The 21262-nt window shown below is 48.8% G+C and overlaps 1 protein-coding gene across 1 annotated transcript in view; it reads left to right on the top strand.

The window, feature by feature from the left end:
- The window catches only part of LOC142591163 (uncharacterized), a 6501-nt gene extending 4416 nt beyond the window's left edge, over window positions 1-2085 (top strand). The window contains exon 3 of the mRNA XM_075703529.1: window positions 1882-2085. Within this exon, the coding sequence (XP_075559644.1) occupies window positions 1882-2085 (204 nt within the window). The remainder of the gene's footprint in view (window positions 1-1881) is intronic.
- Window positions 2086-21262: the final 19177 nt, after the last annotated feature.

The following is a 21262-nucleotide window of genomic DNA, read 5'->3' as shown; positions in this document are numbered from 1 at the left end:
AGAGATTATCTCCTGTTGTCTACACTCTAGTGCGGGAGGGGCAAAAAGATGCTATAGGTGTCCCTTTTCTGAATTGTCCAAGCTATCTGTGGACTTCCTTTACTGCAAGAGCACTGCATGCGGAACACTCTTCCGCGAGTGAATATCTCCATACCGTGAATAGCAAATAAGCTTCCGAGAAACGCCCGGCGCAAATAATGTGAAGCACGACAAATCGCCGTCCTGCACTTGAGTTTCTCTAATCTCGTCATCAGCACTCTCCGACCACGCAAAACATGAGCCCGCCCCTCATTGGAACCTCATCACGCGAGGACTCGAACTCGTGATGGTAAGGAGGTCCTAAAAGAACTTCCCTAGTGCCTAATTGGTGCTTACTTGACAAGAAAATATGAGTTAATACACGTGCACACACTGCTCAAAGGATTTCGCGCGCACTGGTTGGACATCGCATAAACACAAAGTGCACTGCATCAATGACCCTCGGGTTACTTTAAGGAGAGAAAGTTTGTACCGCCTTAGTATGGCGAAAATATACCATGCAAGTTAATATAATTTTCTAATAATGAAATAGGCCCAATTCAAGAAGCCTTAACAGGTACAAATTCGGTTCTGCAGCACCGATATGCCATGTTATTTTTGTTTGTACGTGAAATATATTCTAGTTCTCGAAGCTTGTAAGACCAAAATATTGGAGACCTTTTCTTTTTGCTGTTATCCCACAGCTATGCATGCATGTACCTCCCAAGAACTGTCTATGTGTTTTATCTGTTAACATTTCTTTAAATTTTCCCTAATGAAGCCTATGAAAGTTACCCAGCCACTTCGCTATACAATAAACATTTTGAGTACTTCACTCGCAAAAAAACCAAAGCATTCTATTCACGTCCTCAACCAATTCTGTCATTTAGCTTCATATTTACCAAGTTTACGGCACATGTTTATTGGAAATGTTACGCATAATGGAAAGTAGAAGCGAATTGTCGTAAAACCCGTGTGTGTGTCCCTACATTAAAAGAGGCCGTGTAAATCGTAATTGCGACTATCAAATTATTAGTTAAATTTAGTCGTTGAGGCAAGCAGCACTGTAAAGCCCGCCCCTTAATGCAGCACCCAGGTGACGTAGTAACGTGGCGTAAGATGGAGCTCGGCTGTACGCAGCTATAATGCGGTCCGTCTCGCCCGAACGGCTGAAATGAGTGGGCATCGGTCAGAATTTTCGCATTGAGCGAATCGAAATCACATCTGGCGATGTTCGAAGGCAGCTTCAATTCGCTCCGCACTTCCGTCTCACTGCGGCTTAGGAGAGAGCCGCGTGTAGTGGTACGAGGTGGTGCGAATGCAGTAAATGGATAGAATGATTCGACACTAGTTCTCGCTCTCCAAGAATATTTCGACATGTAAAAACTCGGAACTGCAATATTTTTGTCGATTACCTTCATCTTTTTAATGTAAACATGCGCCGTCAACGTAATAATTAGGCAGTTAATTATTGCAGCGAGTGATATGTGTAAATGAATTCCTATGCTCTATGTTTGCAAATGACGTCCAGCTAGGCAGGTAATCAATCTCTAGTGCAGTTATGCAAGCAAATTTGTACCCATATCTTTAAAAAAAAAGGTCTTTCGAATAAAACAAAGAAACCATCTATTTTATGACTTTTCCGAGTACACAATTCAGAGAAGTGGTCCTTCCCTCTCTCTCTTTTTTTGCATGCGTGCGCGTGCGTGTGGGCGTACGTGAGTGCGTTAGTCTCCCCTAAAGTGTCTATGCCTCCTGACAACTTCGTCGCCTTTGTGTCGCTTGAAGAGTGTGTTACTAAAGTTGCGCTTTAAAGAAAACGCATCAACTAAAATCCCTCTATTTGTGATTACACTCACACAGATCTGTCATGCCAGGTACAACGACATATTGTATGCCTATACAATTGCTTCGTACGACGTTAACTACGACTACGCTCCCTCCGTGTGCCAGCAGAGGATTCCAGGTGGATTCAGCAGAATCCAGGCCTACAAGAAGCTCGCCGGATTTCTTACTAACTTCGCTAGCAAGCAGCACAAAGATTGTCTTGGCGTTGTTAGCGGGTAACATCCGACAGATACCTAATCTGTACATTACGTAATAAAATACGCTCAAATAGATCTGAAACGTTGAAATGTTTGCGTGAATACCAGTCTTAAACATTTGTTTGTTTGTTTGTTTGTTTGTTTGTTTGTTTGTTTGTACATACTGCAGCCCCATAGGAGGGCTATTGCAGGAGTGGGTAAAAACAGTGTTGAAAAATAAAGTAAAATCAACAATGACTCTTACAACGTCGTTACAATCGTTTACAAAATCTTACAAATTGTTTTCATAGATTCATAAAAAGCAACGACACAGCAATACGCAGACATAAAGTATAAACTAAACCTGATTTAAGTAGTTACATATACTGGTTTTCATAGACAGCACTTTCGAAGTCGCTTATCGGGAGTGAACGAAGGCAGCCAGGCGAGGAATTCCATACTTCTATTGTGCGGGAAAAGAAGCTGTACTTGAAGGTATTTGTACGGGCATAGAGAGGGTTAAGATTAAGCTCGTGGAAATTACGCGTGCAAGAAGGCTTGGTGAAAAATAATGGGCTTCAGTCACTGATCTATTCTTTATAACAAAGAACTGAGCACCATATTTCGTACAAGGACAAAACCTTTATCTTACAAATGCTTTTTTACAGTAGGCGTTTTATCTCCATGGTGAACAACTCAGTCATTCCGCGAAAAACGATAGATAGGTGAAGCACGGATGATTCATCACCATCTCATCACTTCTTTGTTTACGTAAAGAATGTGCTTCGTTTCTGTCCCGGAAATACAATCTCCTTGTTTTAAACTAAAGGCACATTTACATTCTAGAATGGCTACATTCGGCCTGCTTCCTAAAGCCTTTGACGCGTCGCATTTGATGCAAACCTCTTTGTTTTAAAGGAACTCGGATTTATTGCGCTAAGGCGAATAAACGGTGTTGCTCTTAGTACGTGCAAGCTTCGATAAATATACCAAGCCAATATGAAAAACAGCATGGCTCTATAAATTTTGTTATCCAGTTTAATAGCCGTAGGGAGCCAAGGGCATTTATTTAACAAAACGAGGAGGCTTAGGTGAAAAAGTATCCGGTCTACGACTACATAATGGCAGCGCGTTCATTCATCGGACGTCATTGGCGATGCTAATGCGATTAGCCGCCTATCGTAGGACGAATTTGTCATTTTTGATGATACGGTGTATACAACATAATGCTAATTGTGAAGAATGGCACATACGCAGTGACCCACACACAGTGGGTGAAGTTTTTCTCAAAGCGATCAAACACTCCTGGCCAATATTGATTGGTGCCGAAAGCTTGGCAAATAATTCGCTTTCTAAAATCTCCAATCCCCCACAATCACCCTGTCCTTTTGAAAGTCTTACCGGAGCATTGGGCGGATGAAACATGGGCGGACGAACATTTTTCTTATTCAACACGACTGCCTGACACAGTACGTTCCAGCCTGCTCATTAGAAAGGAAGAAGCTTTGAAAATAGTTTCAAAACATGGACTGAGTAAAAGACATTCATCTACTGATGATTAATTAATTAACTTCAGTCTGCGCGGCGTGGAATCCGCCAAAACGTCTCTCAGGGTCCAGATGGTGTCAAGTGCAGCGTGCTTAGCAACCTAGTACCCACGCGACTCAGTGCTTCTCAGGATGTATAACGGAAGCTGGGAAAATACGTTCGTTACGTCTTCATAGAAGGTCGCCAAGGTAGTAAAAAGTCACACAGCCTGGTAACCCAGTACATTTTATCTCATCACTTAAACCATTAAACCTAATTAACTGTATCGGCAAGGTCATATACACCGTTAGCCAAATGCGTGTTTTGTGCGGGCTATAAAGATTTGGCCTAAAAGGACTGCTACTTTGTTAGGTTGCAGATTCCCTGAGGCCACGTAGCATTTTCATGAAGAACAGCAAAGCAAGAGCACACAGTACGAAAGGCGGAGTGGTTAAGAAATCGTGTTGAGCCCACTGTGGAAAAAGCTTTCGAAAAAATCCGACATTCTTTCATTCTACGGGTGCTATCGGACTTGAATATGGGACAGCGGCTTTTCAATTTTCTCAAGGCTTTCCTTACGGATAGAAAGACATGTCTCAGGTTTGGGGAGATAAAATCGGAAGTCGTTAAATTAGGTTGCTGTGGTACTCCGCAGGGATCCGTACTCTCGCCTATGTTATTCAATCTGGCGATGTCGAAGTTGGCTAATAGACTGGACACTGTCCAGGATATTGGCTATTCTATCTACGCGGATGACATTACTATATGGAGTGTCGGTGGTAGTGATGGAGAGCTTGAGGCTAGGCTGCAGCAGGTGGTAACGCTTACGGAGGAGTACCTGGGTCTCATGGGGCTCAAGTGCTCCACTAAAAAGTCGGAGTTGTTGATCTTCAAATCTAAGAAGCTAGGTCGTAGGCCGAGGGGTTGGGTACCGGAAGTTGAGCCTTGCATTAGAATTCATACTAGGGAAGGGTCGGTGATACCCGAAGTTGAAGCAATCAGGGTCCTGGGTTTTGTACTTGAAGCGAACGGATCGAACATTAGAACCATTCAGCGTATTGCCAAGAAAACGGAGGAGGCCATAAGACTTATAAGAAGGATCTCTAATAGGCATAGGGGTTTAGGAGAAGAAGGTGCGATGCGCTTAGTTCACGCATTTATTATGTGTCATTTCTCGTATGTGGCAGCTATGCCAAATTGGAATAGGGGGGAGAAAAATAAATTGGAAGCATTAATCAGAAAAGCCATCAAGGCTGCGCTTGGTCTGCCTATGACTACGTCAAACGATATGTTGTTACGACTGGGTTTGCATAATACTTTAGATGAAATTGCTGAGGCTCAACGTACCGCACAGAGGGAGCGGTTGCTAGGTACACCAGCGGGTAGGTATATATTACAGTCAATTGAAGAATCGGTGGCTGTGTCGCACGATAGGGCGCCCCTACACGAGTTGAACGTGAACCTTAGGGCAAATATCATGGTTCGTCCATTGCCGCGGAATGTGCACCCCGTGCACAATGTAGGGAGGCGGGTCGCGAGAGCTAGGGCTTTGTTGCGAGAGGCAAAGGATCAGGAGGAGGAGTCTGCGTTTGTTGACGCCGCATGGAATAATGGTAAAAATGCTTATTCGGTGGTGGTAGTAGATGGCAAAGGGAGCGTTAGAAATGCTGCAAAGACCCGGGGGTTGCTGAACAGGTGGCTATTGCTCTAGCACTAATTGATTCTAGAAGAGTTTTGGTGTTTAGCGACTCGCGATCTGCGATTACAGCCTTCTCGAGAGGACTTGTTGCGGAACCGGCTAACAGACTGCTGCAGGGTAGGGATATCACTTCGCATACCGTTACTTGGTTCCCGGCGCACATGGGGACAGTGGAGGGAGCCCCGCGTAACCTCAACGAGGTGGCGCACAGGGAGGCACGAGGACTAGTGTGCCGTGTACTCCCTGAAGGGGCTGGATCTCCCGCTCCTGAGTACAGGGACCAACTGTTAACCTACAACGAAATCACCAAGCACTATTACTTAGGGCGCAGGGCATTCCCGTTGCCACATCCTAAATTAAGTAGGCCGCAGGCGGTTACATTAAGGCTTCTGCAGACACGGACGTACCCTAACCCGGTCATCATGAATAAAATTAATCCGGACTGCGGGGTTTCAGTCTATTGTAGTAAGTGTGGGGGTTTGCTCGATTTACAACACATGCTGTGGCGCTGCTTGGCGTTGGCCGGTGATGGTTCTCGAGGTGAACAGTCTTGGCAGCGAATGCTGCACAGTGAAGTGCTGGCGGACCAACTCAGGGCTGTCCAGAGGGCCCGTGTGATGGCAGAGGGGCTCGGCCTCTCTGTACCGACGTGGGAGCGGCCCGCATCAGTCCCAGACTGATCCCTCAGGACCTAAATAAAGTTCTTCATACCATACCACTGTTTTTAAACATAGTGATGCTTAAAGAGGCCTTGAACCACGCCTCAGGAATGTTGAAATGACATAGTCCGCGGGTATCATACGCTGCTGTGGACGTCTCAGCCAATTTTCCTGTCGAACACGGGGCGCGGGGCTCGCAAGCTGATCGCGAAGTCACCTTTCTCTCATTATTTTCAACAGAAGACCCTGTTCTCACTCTCTTCTAGACGCACTATTTCGTTACCAGACGCACTATTTCGTCATTCCCTTATACCGCTGCTATTGGCCGATAGCTGATATTAAGCTGTGGTCGGCTACATTGCGTAGATACCACCGCCGTACAGGCGCGCCGCCCCTGGTTTTCCGGTTAAGCGCACTGCGGCCCAAGGGGAACAACCGCGTTTGGCTTATCTTTACCTCGTCGTAGGGACAAATGGCACGATGGGGCGCTTACGTTAACACCCGAAATGAAATTTTAACAGCACCACGGTGACACTTAGAAGGCAGAGCGTTCTGGGCACGCCCCACTGCGCCTTAGAGTTCGCAGTGCAAGGCATTGAAGCAGGCACGGGAGCACAGCGAATGCAGTGTATGAATGCCAATAAATCCGCTTATAGTGAAGGCATTAAAGTACTTTTTGCTGCCATGTATTTCTGAAATAGGCCACTTTCACTTCAGATTCCTTTCTACAATTCGACAAAAGTGGTTGAGGATTCTTTATCTTTATGTACATCGCTCACAATAAATGGTGATGCTAACTTTTTATGTACCATTCATTTTAAAGTGCCAGCCCACATAAATTTAGTTCAATTATTTTCGGTGCCTGGTCATAAGGGATTATACATTAATGGAATGACTGACAGTCTCTCGATAGCGGCGCTCAATGGCCCTGTACTATCATTACTTCTTACATCAGCTTACCTGACTACTGCTAGATTGAGAAGGCATGCAATTGCTCCAGACCATTTGAACCTAGCTATAGCAAACTTCTCTGAATATCGGCACCCCCTATTTCTTTGGCACAAAAATGCCTTTCACACCTGAAACACTACAGTAATTTTTGCCCGATTACGCTGTCGAACATATGTATTAAACATTTATCGTCGTAGGGCTGTTTAGGCACCTTTAGCCTAAGTTTAGATCATAGATCGTCTTTCTTTCTTATTCTGCTAACATTTTTTTTCTTTCTTGAGGAAAAAGATTTTAAGACGAACATCCAGGCAACTTACCTTAAATTTTTCGATGGTAAATAAGCTTTCTCTAGCAGCCTCTTGTTCACTACCACAGGGATGTTTGCTCAGCCATGGAGGCATTCCTAGTTGTTTCAAAGCCCCCCCCCCCCCCATTCTCTTAAATTTTCCGTACATTACTTATATCCATTTGCACTTGGCACCTTTATTAAATTTTGTTACATCTTCCCAATACCACCCAAATATTGGCGAATCCCCCGCAGTGGGTAAGCGCCACCGAAGTACGGATAATCTATCCTATCACTGATGCTCTGGCCTCTCACTGTTATGCAACGTTTTACGTTTTTGCTATTTTCACGAATGTCATTTCATCAAGAATGAGCAAGAAGACGCTCACATGTCTACCTGTACAAGGTCAGCTCCCTGCTTAATCGCTAATTTTTGGACGACATGCATTTCGAAGGTCGGACCAGCTCGATTCATGAAAGAGGTCGGGACCTGAAGTCATGGACTCTGATAGCGAGTACACCGTAGTCATGGGCCGCCGTATGAAGTGTGAGGACTCGGCAACGTGGACACAACGTTTAAGATAATAAACGTGGTCTCATGGGCAAAAGAACACGGAAAAAATAGAACACGGAGAAATTAGAACACGGAGTAATAGTGCATGCGCACCGAAAGTGGCTAGGAAACTGAGCTCCTGCGTGCGAAACATGCGACACAAGGTTGCAAGAATACGTGAAGGCTCACATTCTACCCCTTTTTGTTAAAGACCGTGATGAGCTTTCATTCTCACGCCCCACCCCTATTCTTATAAGTCATAATCTTGCAGCAACTGATGTTTCCGAACGAGACACCGAGGCCAGTCACGACGATGTAGTGCAACGTAGTCATTGTCACTTGGAGTAGGGTCTGACGGTTCAGTTGGGGGTCCTTTGTCGCTCTCGCTTACCGAAGGATCATCATTGGCTGTACGGCTTGCAGGTCTTCGCAAATATCAGCGGTTGATTGCCTATCTGAAGTGCTAGGCCTGACTTGGGAAAGTACAGAGACAGCATATGAATGATAAAATGGCTTTAGTTGGCTGACATGAGGAACCTTTTCGTCGGCTGTCGAAGCGCTTTCCATGTTAGCATTTACACGGCGGATAACAAAAGTAACAGAAACTTTCTGTCTGTGATCTTGTAAGGGCCTTCAAATGTTGGAGCACCCTCAGTAATAGGCTCTTGGCGTTCGAACCACATATACTGACTGACACGAAAGGTTTTATCGTACTGATGTTTGCGACTATGTTGTGCCTTTCCGGTGTTGTGCTTCAGCACGAGTCGTTGCGAGGTCTAGAAGTCTTGTTTCGAGGGTCTCATCTGTTAGACGGCGGAACCTTTCTCTTGGTAACTTTGGAACATACCCATGGAGCAGTAAGCTTGTGTTCCGACTTGTGTTCATGGCGAAAGCAGCAACACAGAGAACAACAATGACTGGGAAAGCCCAAGGGCTCGAGCATGGCACAATGATACGTTCCGCAAGAAGTTCTTGACACTGGCGCTCGAAGAAGTCGCGGCCCTCTTTGCTGTATCTGCAAGGTTAACGGACCTATGGTGATGCGTCGGGCACAAGGCCATTGTCATTGTCATCACTGGCGAAGAGACCGACATGCTGGCGCAAGACGTCTTGAACTGTAGTGGCTTCTTGCTTTAGCTGTGCACCTATGTGAGCGTCGCGCGGCTGTGGGCTTTCATCTTCCGACTTGTCATCATTCCTGAAAAGCAGTATTTCTGGTTCACGTGGTGCTATTTCAAGTAGTTCTTCATGTTGGTAGAGGGATGACCATGTCGGTTGGGTGTTGTCCGGCAATGGTGCAAACTGCAGGCAGCCTGTAGATGACGCCACTTGTGTGAAATGAGAAATAGTTTTACAGGGCAGCACAATATCATTGGACAACCTTCGTCGCACTGTCTCCTGGCATCGCATCAGAACACCCGTGCTAGGATAGTAAACTTCTGTTGGATGAGGTGGCCGTACCAGGAGCTCAGCGTGAGCTGCCTCAAAGGAGTCTTCCTCAAGAATCAAAGGCAAGAGGTTTCTAGACAGAACTAGAACCTCGAGTAGTGCAGAAACAGGACCAAGAGCGATGCGAGTACATAATGAGCCAGCTGGCATGACGGTATCACGACCTGCAACATATATGGGAGGCTTGGTCCATGGTAACAGGTTGGCACATTGAATGCCATTGTGCGAGAGTATGGTCTGTTTAGACCCACTGTGTGGAAAGGCATAAACATTGCCTATAAGTGGAATGTCTGCTTGTATTACAGCACACTGCCGAAGTTAACCCTCAAGTGGTTCTGAAGCCTGAAGACGTCATGGAAGCAAGGTTCGTTTGCTGGCTGGATGTCCGTAGGGCATTTGACTTGACTTGGGAGGAGGGAATTTCGGTGCAAAATGGCCGGTTTGGTGACATTTATAGTATACAGCCTTACTTACATCTTCCTCAGAACGATAGGCAGGTGCGCCATGTTGAGAGCTGATTTAAAGTAGCGAGTATCTTGCTGGTAGAGCGGTAAGGAGGAAATTCGACGTGAGGCTGATGAATCAGCTGGTCTCATTTGTGAAGACGCTGTGCTGTTCTAAACAGTAGGATGCTGCACAGGCAAGGGAGGCACTCGTGAAGTTGATCATCTAGCTGCAACAGGTGGCGGACTTCAGAAAACAGAGGAATGTTCCATAGTTATATGAAGCTGTGTGGCGATGGCAAGAAACGCATCCACATTCGAGGGAAGCTGCACTGCAATAGTGGTTGCCAGTGTGTGTCCCGCACTCCCTGTAGTGCATACTCAATGCGCTGATGATCAGTCAGTTGGACAGGACACCATTATATCATGCGTACTTTGGGCAGCGAATAATCAACAGGGCTTTTTCCATGTGGCTGGACGCGTCTGTTGACTATATGCTCCCACTGCAGGAGTGTAAGTTTGTTACCAAACTGTTCTTCGAAGGCAGTCCTAAAGTTTTCCCATGTCTGGCATGATTTCATTGTACACTTATCCAACTGCAGCAGGGCCACGGAGTTTACCAAGCGCTACGGCGAGCAGAGCAGAACATGCCCATGAGGCCAATCCTTGCCTACGCTAAAGTTCGATCCACTGGCGAATAGAAATACGGCCGTAGCCACAAAAGATTGGGAGCGGCGCGGAAAGGTCGGGTGGCGTTGTGACTTCAACGGCAACTCTCGACCATTGTGAAAGTGTGAGAAACTGTTGCAATAAATCACTCAATGCTTGCGTTATTTGGACATACGTGAGAGCAGATGACTGTTCCGGAGCAGCTCTGCACGAGTCAGGGCTGTTCATTGGCGGATGGTTGTCGGCGATGTCGGCAAGTAAGCTTTCAATCATTACGTCCTTCGAACCGGTGGTCTCAGGGTTACGACGCGACAGTTCATGGCGAATATAGTTGGTTGTGAAACCATAGAGGTCTTCCGAGGTGGCTTCGCTTGAATTCATGAGTGGCATGATGGAGTACGAGCAGGCAGCAAAGCTCAAAGGGGTATAGGGCCAGCAAAGGAGCAAAAACACGTGGCGAACTTCAATTACAAATCAGGTGAAGCGGACGGCTGGTTCCAGGTTCCTCGGCATGGTTCGTCTTCGACTGCGTCAAATGTGGGGTGTGGACCACATGGACACAACGTTTCAGAGCATAAATGTGGTTTTATGGGCAAAAGGACGGCGAAATTACATTGATGGTGTAGCTCCTGCTTGCGCAACATGCGCCACAAGGTTGCCAGAATGCGTGAAGGCTAACAGAAGAAAATTCGCCGTATGTCGAGAGGGACAACTTCATAAAATCAGAGTGAGCAGAAATCCTTCATGGTTTCTTACGTACCGTTTTTGATGTCACGCAGCATACTCTCCTCAGCACGCAAAATTTAACCGAATATTTTGAAAGTGCGGTGCTTGGCAAGGGAACGAGGTCAAGATCGACGCTCGCCATAACATTCTGATCGATGTGAAAATTTCAGCAGTACTAGAGAAGTCGAATACCATTCCGCAGTTAAGGGCAATCCCCATCCACTCCTTTATTACTTATGGCACGGAGACAACGATGGATGGATGGAAAGAATTTTATCTTAAATCCGGCAAATTTTCACGACCGTGGCTCAGGTCTTTCTAGGGGAGGCTTCGAGGTCTTGCCTCGTCGCCGCCTCTCGGGCCTGCTGGATTGCCCACTCTTGCGTCTTGAGGCTAGAGCTGCGTAGAGCGGCGGCCCACTTCGTCTCAATAAATTCCGGAGCTACTGCCATTGTAGCTGATATAAACGACACTCCCACAACATGTGTGAGAGCGTCGCTCTAGTTTCCTTACATAACATGCAAAGAGTACTCGAGTATTGCGCGGGGAAAGTGTGCCGCAATCGCACCGGACTGGGGAAGGTTTGTGTCTGTAGTTCTCGCCAGACCACTGCCTGGCGACGTTTCAGTTTGGAGTGAAGTGGGGGAAATAACCGCCTGTCTAGCTGGTAGTGCTTGGTGATGCCATTGTATCTGATCAAGCGTTCTCGTGTGTTCTGAACGAGGAGTTCCGAACTCGAAGAGGTGGCCTCTGATTCTGCGCGGCGGGTCAGTTCTCGCGCAGACTGGTGTGCTCCTCGTTCAAGTTAGTGGGGCCCTCGTCAGTGGGGATGGCGACGTGCGCTGGGAACCACATGATCATGGTGCTATCGAAGTACTGTCAACCAGCTTTCCTTAGGATCTTGAGAGCTTTGGAGGAAATGCGCCCCGCGCATCGTTGCGAACTGCGGATTGTGAGTCGCTAAGAACTACCTTGCAGAATGGGTCGGTAAGGGCAAGCGCAATCGCTACCTGTTCCGCTGTTTCTGGGTATTCTGTTGCGACACTACACGCGTGCGTAAGCCGGGAGTTAACGTCCACGAATACCGCCGTGAAGCGGTGTTCTCGTGTGTATTCTGCCGTGTCTACGAAGCGCGTAGTCTTCTTGCCAAAGGAGCGCAGCAGTGCCTTGGCACGGGCCTGTTGTCGGCCCCGATTATATTCGAGGCGCATGTTTCGAGCGATAGGGGAGACGATCAGCGTGCGTGTCGCTGAAGTCGGGTGGAATGACCTGTTTCAGATCGTGTTGGACGTGGTAACTGAAGCCTAGTTTCTGCAGGATGTACCGGCCTGTGGCTGTCAGGGACATGCGTTCGAGTTGCGAGGCTCTTGCGCATCCACGATTTCCTCAAGTGTGTTGTACACCTACAGCTGTAGCAGATGAGCAGTGCTTGTGGACTTCAGTAGGCCAAGGGCGATCTTGTAAGTTTTGCGCATAAGAGTGTTGATGTTCTCCCTTTCCGTGACGTTCCAATTGTGGAAGGCGGCCGCGTAAGTACTACGCGCACCTCATCGTCCAATCGAACAGCACTGATTGTAAGCACTGCCAGATGCCTGAAACACTGCAACACGTACTGTGGGACTGCCCAGCATATATCCTGGAGCGAATGACGTTAGAAAGTTTCCTAGCCAGCGTTGGCAGGCAACCACTGTCGGAGCTGTCGGAGCGAGCTATCCTCGGCCCATGGCCTGACACTGCGATTTCAATGCGTGCAACTAAAGTGTTGTTGGAGTTTCTGCAGGACACAAAGCTCGACGAGGGGCTCTAACATGACAACTGTCTCATGTACATAAGCACTCACCACTTATCTATCATCATCATCCATCCCAGTACTCTCACTCCTCTTCCCTCTTCTCCAATACAGACTAGCAGACTAGAGCGCACTAGCTCAGGTCGACCTCTCTGTCTTTGCTATCAATAAATTATATTCTATGTTTGTCCTTTTTTACTTTACTAATTACGAAAGAGTGTAGGAGGCGCATGACGCTGTCCTCCTTCATGCCGGTGTGCTTGTTTGTAATGCGTTGTTTCATTAGGCGGGTAGCCACTGTGACCTTGCCATCGAGCTTCTTTGTTTGATCCGTTGGCTGCTATACGCATACCGAGAAAGCGTATCTTTGGAATTCGGGGAATACAGGAGCCGTCTTGCGTATAGTGGATTATTTCGTCACATTGGCGTGATTCGCCTGTAGGTTTGGGCCGGCCGCGCGGACCGTAGACGAGCAGCTCCTATTTGAGTGGAGATAATGGGAGACCTGTACCTTGGAGGTAGGTTTCGATTGCGGAGACCGCTGCTTGTAAGGTGGATTCTATCTGACCGTCACTGCCCTTGTGGACCCACAGGGGGATGTCATCTGCATACAGGGCGTGGTAGAGGCCGTCAATCTCGTCGACGTAGGCCGGGAGACCCAGCATCCCGAGGTTCAAAAGGAGCGAGGATATGACCGACCCTTGAGGGGTCCTGGTGCTTCCTCTTGCATGCTCGTTGGATGTCATGCTGTCGACCGCGAGGGTGACTGTGCGGCGCGACCGGAAGTCTCTAATGTAGTTGTAGCTTCGCTCGCCCATGTTGAGCTTGTTTATTCGGCTTAGGATTGATGCATGTGCTACATTGTCAAATACCATGTCACGACCTAGGCCGAGGATGGCCCAGCTGCCACTAGTTGTGTCGTTGATAATCTGTTGGTAGAGCTTGAGCATGACGTCTTGTTTGTGGAGGTGTGACCAGAAGGCCACCATAGTGGGTTGGTAGGCTCCAGTGTCCTCGATGTGGTGGTTGCGTGAGAGGAACGCGTGCTCCATCGCCTTCCCAACGCAGGATGTTGTGAGGCAAATGAGCCGCAAGTGATCGAGGCTGGACGGCTTGCCTGGCTTCGGTATCAGTACAGCCTTAGAGCGTTTCCACGCCTCTGGGATGCAAACTGCTCCCCACCGTTCGTTGACGTATGCCGTAAGAGCGGTTATCGAGGCGTCATCGAGGTTTCGTAGTGTCTTGTTTGTAACCTTGTCGGCAAAAGGTGCTGATTTACCATTAACGTCATGGAGATCTGCGCGGGTCTCTGGCTCGTGAAATTCCTCATCTAGTGTAACACTTGCCTCTCCAGTGTAATCTCCATGTTGGACATCGGGTCGTTGCAGACGTGTCACGAGCTGTTGATCACTCGTGGTAGCCCGTCCCTTGTGCAAAGGGCGTTGCAGGTTTGCTCGCTGAGCAGACTTGCCCTGCCTTTCCCCGAAGAGGTGACGAAGGAGACGCCACGTGCTGCCATTGTGTAGCTGCCTATCGACTGCATTGTAGATGTCGTGCCACTGTTGGCGGCTTAAGGTCCGGCAACGTTCTTCTAGGTGGCGATTGATGTGTGTGAACTTCGTACGAAGCTTTCGGTTCTGCCGTTGCTTCTTCCATCTTCCGTGTAGTGATGTCTTGGCTTGCCAGTGGTGGGTTAGTCGGCTGTCGATCTTGTCAACCTGGATTTCGGGTGCGACCGTCTGTGTTGCCTTGATCATGTCGTCATTGAGCGTCCCCATCCAAGTCTTTATGTCATCGATGTTCTCCTCACCTCTCTGTTCAACTCGTTGTTTTCGGAACTTGTCCCAGTCAGTCCATTTGGATAGCTTAGGAGGAGGGGGTGTACCAGCCTGAGAAATTCGTGTTTCTATGATCAAGGATTCACCACCGAGATCTTCAAAGTTATTGAAACCAGTTGCTTGAGGGATGTTTCGAACCACCGCCAGGTCCGGTGCCGTGTCACGTGCCGTGGATGTGCCTGTGCGGGTCGGCGCCGTGGGATCAGTAATAAGCGTTCATTTGGCATCATGCAGGTCCTCCCACAGGTGCTGATCTTTGGCTGTATTGTAGCCATAGCCCCAGACCTCGTTCGGGGCATTAAACTCTCCCACACTAGAAACGGACTTGTACCCGCCAAGGTAAGCGCCCCTCTAAACAGAGAGAGGAAACGACGCCGCAAGTTAGCCGGATTGCTATATACGTTGAGGAGAAATACACCGTGTTTGCGTGTCCTGTTGGGAAGGAGCTCTACAAGCATGTAATCCGCATGTGTGCCGCGTACGCTGTGTTCTTGCACTACTAACCCTTTCGAATTAAAATTGCGAGTCCGCGATGAACGGGAATCGGCGACGCATGATCAGTGTAACCTCGAAGTTTTGGTACGGTACCTACTGTTTCCTGTATCATTAAGACATCGGGCTTGGGTTGCGTGTGTCGGACGTATTTTTGCAGCAGTGGTTGCTTTTTAGTGAACCCCTGACAATTCCGCTGCCACACCACGAGCTCGTTAGTTGGGTTGGCCTCATGGTGCTGTACTTGTGCGTTACCTAAAATAGGGCTAGTGTGAATGACTGTAGGGCCCATGGTGGACATCATTTCCAGTGTCCGGGCGAAGGCCTATCTGAGTCTCGATTTCGTCTATATGGGTTTCAATCCTGTATGTTCGAGGGGTGTGGTTATTGACCGCAACGTCGATATTGCGGATCACGGTTTTATTTCAGAAAGCAGCTTCCTCACTTCTTTTTGTTGTTTCCGCCAGTCATTTATGGTGACATGTGCTTTAAGCCATTCACTTACTGCTGATTCGAGCTTTTCAAGGTTGTCGAGCTGTTGAGATTCGGAACTGGCCGCCGTGAGTTATTTCGCGGGCGGCGCTGCACTGTCGTCACCGTTCGTGACGGGAGTCCGGACTAAAGCAGGCTTAGGTATAGATGGCTGCACCATCAACTGTTTAATATCGCGAATTTCTTGGGTTAACTGCAGCACGACCGCGCGTAACTCTGCGTTTTCGTACTGTACTGCTTCTAATGCCACATTCGTAGGGTCCCTCTTATTGCTGGGTTCTGAGGCAGTCGCTCCCTGAGTCTTGCGTTTCAGCGAGCCCTTAATCGCATCTGCCCAGCTCACCTTGTCAGGTAGGTCCGGGTCTTGGCGGCCGGCTTGCTTCGGATACCGCGAGCTCGAACGGCCACGGCTTGGTCCGGGGCTTTTGCTGCGCACACGGCTCCGAGACCTGCTACCGGCCTCACTACCGAGCCAGACCGCGCCCGGGCTCGAGAGCGGGAGCGGGGGGCAGGTGGGAAGTGTTTGTCGTAGTTATGCTGCTGTAACTCGAAGGTGGCCTCCGCTGCTGCCCCCTGTCGATCCTCGCGTTGTTTCTTAACGAGATAGGGAATCTTAAATCGAGCCTTGCAGGTCTTGTCCGCAGTGGGATGCGCTCCCCCACAGAAGTGACACCTTGGCGTGCATGTGTGATAGGAGTGTGGGTTTTATCGAGGCTCCACAGCCTCTACACACACGGTCTTGGTGGTTAGGGCAGACGTCCATGCGATGGCGGACGCGTCCGCACTGGTGGAACACGTCATTCTGCTTTCTGTACAAGATGCACCTGAGCATTGCACCCCCGTAGTATAACCACATTGGAACCCGGCCACATCGAAGGCGATAATGACCGACGTGGTCTTGCTGAGTCTTTTGGCCGCTAAGGCATTCGTGTTCCTCTTGTTCACGATATTGAGGTGAATGGCATTGACGTCTTCTTCGAGAGGAATCCCTTGGACGACTTCCCTGACTGTATAGTCGGGCGCAGTTTCATAAGCCGGAATCTCGAACTGGTGCTCGTCGACCTCAGAATTGCATAAACAGTCCTGGAGTGTGGCCTGATCCCGGTGACCAGAACCGGTAACGCACTCCGTCACCAGAGCAGGAGTGGCCACCCTGGTGCAGCACTTGGCCACAACCTCCTATAGCCTCGGAAGAGAACAGTAATTTACAATAGGTAGCGAGGCACTGGAAGTGGTAAGGGAAAACATCTACTTAGGGCAAGTAGGGACGGCAAGTAGCTAGTGGCGGCGGACGGCGGAACTGGGTCGCTATAGCGTGCTGGCACGCGCGCGGAAGGTTAATTCGACGGCGGGCGACGGCGGCGTAGGTTATCGCTTCAGGTTGCGCCTGGGGCGATTCCGGCTGCTCTTCGGGAAGTTTCCGTGGCCACTGGATTTCTTGTCTCACGACGTCAGTGATTGAGGCAACTTGAGGGTAGGATCTGGGTTCTCTAAGTTCCACTCGCACGACCGCTCTTATTGTCTCGCGTAGGTCGTCTGTGCCCAACAAATGAACTTCGGCGTATTTTTCTGTGATTGTGCGAATGTTGAATTGGCGATTCCGCATTTCTAGAGATTTCTAGACGCTGGTGGATTTGCGAAGATACTCTTCGACGGTCTTCGGTGGGTTTCGTATAATTCCTGCGAAAAGTTCCTGCTTTACACTAGGCACGAGTAGGCGAACTTTCTTCTCCTCGGACATTTCTGGGTCGGCGTGGCGGAACAGACGGTTCATCTCTTCCGTAAATATGGCGACGTTCTCGTTCGGTAGCTGCACGCGGGCTCCCAATAGAAATTTGGCCCTTTCTTTACGGATGATGCTCGTCAAGGTCCTCAGGAAGTTGGTGTGGAACAGTTGCCACATTGAAAGGGTGGACTCTCGGTTCTCAAACCAAGTCCTTGCGGCATCTATCAAATAAAAGTAAACATGGCGTAGCTGACCCTAGGGCGTCCAGTTGTTGAACGTTGAGATCCTTCCTAAGGTTTCGAGCCAGGTTTCGGATTCTCCGACGAAGCTCCACGGAAGGCAGGGGGCTCCCTGGGTTGTTGATGCACGATGGGGGACGCTGGAGCTTGTCGCTGGTGAGCTTGTCACGCTATTCCTGGTTGTGTGAGGCAGAAGTCTGTCCTCCGGCGGCAGTCCTTGTAGTCTGTGGCTCGCCCGCTAGCCTTCGGCGACGTTGGGGTTGTCATCGGAGTTCGGGCTTGCATCAGGGCTTTGCGGAGCCGTTCGGTACGTGAATGTGAAGCACCTCCACCAGATGTGACGTAGTAGCGACGGTGAAGCTGGCAGCAAAACTGTGATTACCGAAACTAGCGTTTTATCGCGCGAACTTGTGGTCTCAAAAGCAGGCTACGCTCAAGGAATAGCAATAGCGACGAACACAGTCAGCGAGCGTCAAAAATCTGATCAGCCGGTCAAGCTCGTCGGCTTTTATACATCAGTTATCGAATGTTCCAGACTAATCGCTGGGGCCCGCCGTTCTTCCAGAAGCTTCTATACCATTTGCATTGCGCGATGAAATCAGATTACGCAAGGTTCGGTGACGACAGGCAGTGGACAGAACAATCGATAACTTTAGAGGGACTTTCGTTATATGCAGGCGCGTTCTGCGCCATGCGATAACATTTGTTAGGCGGTGAAAGGTGGTCACCCAATAAAGAATAAAAATGTACATGTGTCAGCATTGTTTATAATGGAGGGCTAGCGCGCACGTCGCCGGCCGATGTAATATCGGGAACGAGTGCCTGAGCAAATGTATGCAGCGACACACCGTGTCGCATGTAAAAGCGGCCTAGGCGCTGTGTGCAATAGGAAGTGCGCCGTTGGCGAGCGATTTGGCGGTTCTTTGACAATATTGTGATAGGTTCATAATTACGCAAAACTAGGAGAACGTCCATGTTGCTAACGTTGCGTCTTTGTATGCCAGCACGATGGCCGACGTAGGACGTGAGGTAAGCGAGAGGAATGAGCACTCACAAGCGACAATGTTATTGCGCACCCAGACAAGGCTTATACACCACGCCTTGGCACAGCACAAGAAACTGATGTAGGCACCGAGTGAAGATCTTCGCTTCCAGCATTACAATGAGCAGATCATGCCTGTTTTTATCAGACAGTGACAGGGAATGTGCGCTTACACAATGTTCCTTGGTCTGGCGTCTTGCATGCACTTGAATTGTCTGGGAAGTTTGTTTATTTTGCATTGTTTGATGGTTTGTGGGCCTTAGAATATGGGTCTACAGTAATGATCGCGCCAATGAATGCCGAGAGGAGCAGACACAGAGTTAAATACATGGTTCTTACGCCGCATCATCGGTCTGGAGGAGCGGGCAGCACGCTGCACCATTCTGAGAATAGCTCCTCTTTAGAGCTTCCGAGAATCCATGACACAAGTTCATGCTATTGCCGCCTCGGCGGCAACTTGCATCCTCATAAGGTAAGGCAACTTTTTTATTGAAAAAAGGAAAGCAGGATAATAACTGTGTGAGGTATTATTTATAACAAGGCAGTCTCATCCCTGCGATATTTTTGCCAAATTTGAACAATCAAAGTGCAGGAGTAAGCAAAACAACGTTTGATATGCGATGACAAATTTTTCTGTTGTACTACAAAAAATCTGTTATAGAGCTTCAGCTTTCTGTTGTAACTACACACATACGACAGAGCGTACTTCTGTAGTCACAACAAGAAATGTCTTTTTTACATCAGAAAAGTCTGTCGCTCCATCAAGAATGTGTAGTTACTACAGAAAAATCCTGTTGTACAACAGAAATTTCTGTAGTACTGAAGGCAACGTCTGTTGTCATTTTCAACTGGGTTTTTTGTGTTTGTGTCATTTTTGCTCAGTGTGCGGTAGCAATGGCAGATGGAAAGCAACGATGTTGTGACAAAACACCCCGGGACCGTAAGCAATTCAGTCGCGTGATATAATTTCGCGCTCGGAAGTGCTGTCAGATCGCATGCAACGTTTCAATGGGGCAGCAAGCAGTTGCACTTTCGCTGTGGCACTGCTATTCTGCTCCCTGCCCCTTGCCATGGTTCCTTCTCCGGCAGTTTAATGCGCCATTACTTCGCGTTAGCAAAGAACACGCCCCCCCCCATGTCGTTTCCGCGAGAGCAGCGCCCTGTACATGGCGCCTTTGTATTGACGGTTAAAGTACAACCACCACCGACCACGAAGCAGGAGAACGGACGAAAGTGACAAATAACGGTATTCCTTTCGAAAATCTATGGCGAGCAATCTTCCGTGCCTTGACGCCTAAGAGAGGCGCACCGGTCACGTGAAGCTCACATGAAGCCTGCGGCTATATACAGTCGGCTAGCCTTGTTAGCGAAGATCGCCTTTGAGAGATAACGCGCGGCGGGGCCCAGCTGCCCGAGCTGGAGTAGAACGTGTGCGCTCTAACCTGCCTCCTTTCTCCCTTTTCCTAGCGTCGGCATATTACCCCAAGTTCCCCCTCGGACACGTGATCAGAAGGCTTCTCCGCCTCCCGCCTTTGTCCCTTGCAAGTGCTAGAAGACAACGCCACATCAAGCCACTATGCTACTGGGTTCTCCTTCGCAAGCTTTCGCTGATTCCTGCAGCATGCGGCGCGTGGCCGCGATGTTATTGCACTTCAACTGTACCTGGAACATCTCAGCGTACATCCCAGATACAGTTAAAGATGTTCCAGGTACAGATACAGATTCGCTTGGAGTTTCCGTATTGGCCTACAATGGCTACCACAATAAAAGCTTCTAGACAGCACTCGCGACAAACCTTACCACCGAGAGCAATGACGCGAGAACATGTCCACTGCGATCGGTACGGTACGACTGTCGTCGGCAAGGCACTTGTGTGCTACGACTGCACGGTGCTAGTTATACGACCTCTTCACATTATGACTTCACAGCCGCCTTCACTGCCAACGCACCCGGCAAGACAAAATACTAGACCTAACCTAAGCCTTAGCCACAGATCTTGATACCATGGTCATGGGGTCACCATCGGAAGTCGAGGCACACTTGGAAATGAGGAAATGGACGTTCGGAACATAAGCAGAGAGAGCATTGTGAAAAGGAAGTGGCGCTATTATCTGCAACCCTTTAGGGAGTACGACTCAGCGCCTTTGGGAAGGGAGGAAGGGAGGGAAGGAAAATGATCCCAGCATCCTCACTGTTGCTCAGCAGCTGCAAGCCAAAGAATCGAAATGTGCACCGGACTCGGACGCAGCCGAGACGCAGGCAACGAGTGCCGGAGAGACCTTCAACGCAGACCTCGGATAGCCAGTGTCACTCAGTGGCGAACTCTACTAGGCAGAATATTGGCTATTAGAAGTGAAAAGCAGAAACCTTCAAGTACTTGAAAGAATTACCATACCACGTCGTAGTCAATAGGCCTATGGCAGTGCGAAGCATTTCTTCATTTCCACGAGCCCCACTAGCCACTGCTCGGAACAAACTTGTGGTGCTAGGAACAATTGGGTGGAGTGGCGCTCAACAAAGCTGACAGCAATAGCGAACAGATCACGGGAATTGTGAAAGGTGAACAGTATGTTGTGGATATTTCGAGGCGAATCAATACACTACCTGATACGAAGTGGAGTACTGTCAAGGTGACTAGCT

This window comes from Dermacentor variabilis, chromosome 8 (genome assembly GCF_050947875.1).
Source record: "Dermacentor variabilis isolate Ectoservices chromosome 8, ASM5094787v1, whole genome shotgun sequence".
Taxonomy (NCBI): Eukaryota; Metazoa; Arthropoda; class Arachnida; order Ixodida; family Ixodidae; genus Dermacentor; species Dermacentor variabilis.
The sequence above is the reverse complement of the archived record's forward strand: the minus strand, read 5'-3'. Positions and strand labels throughout refer to the sequence as shown.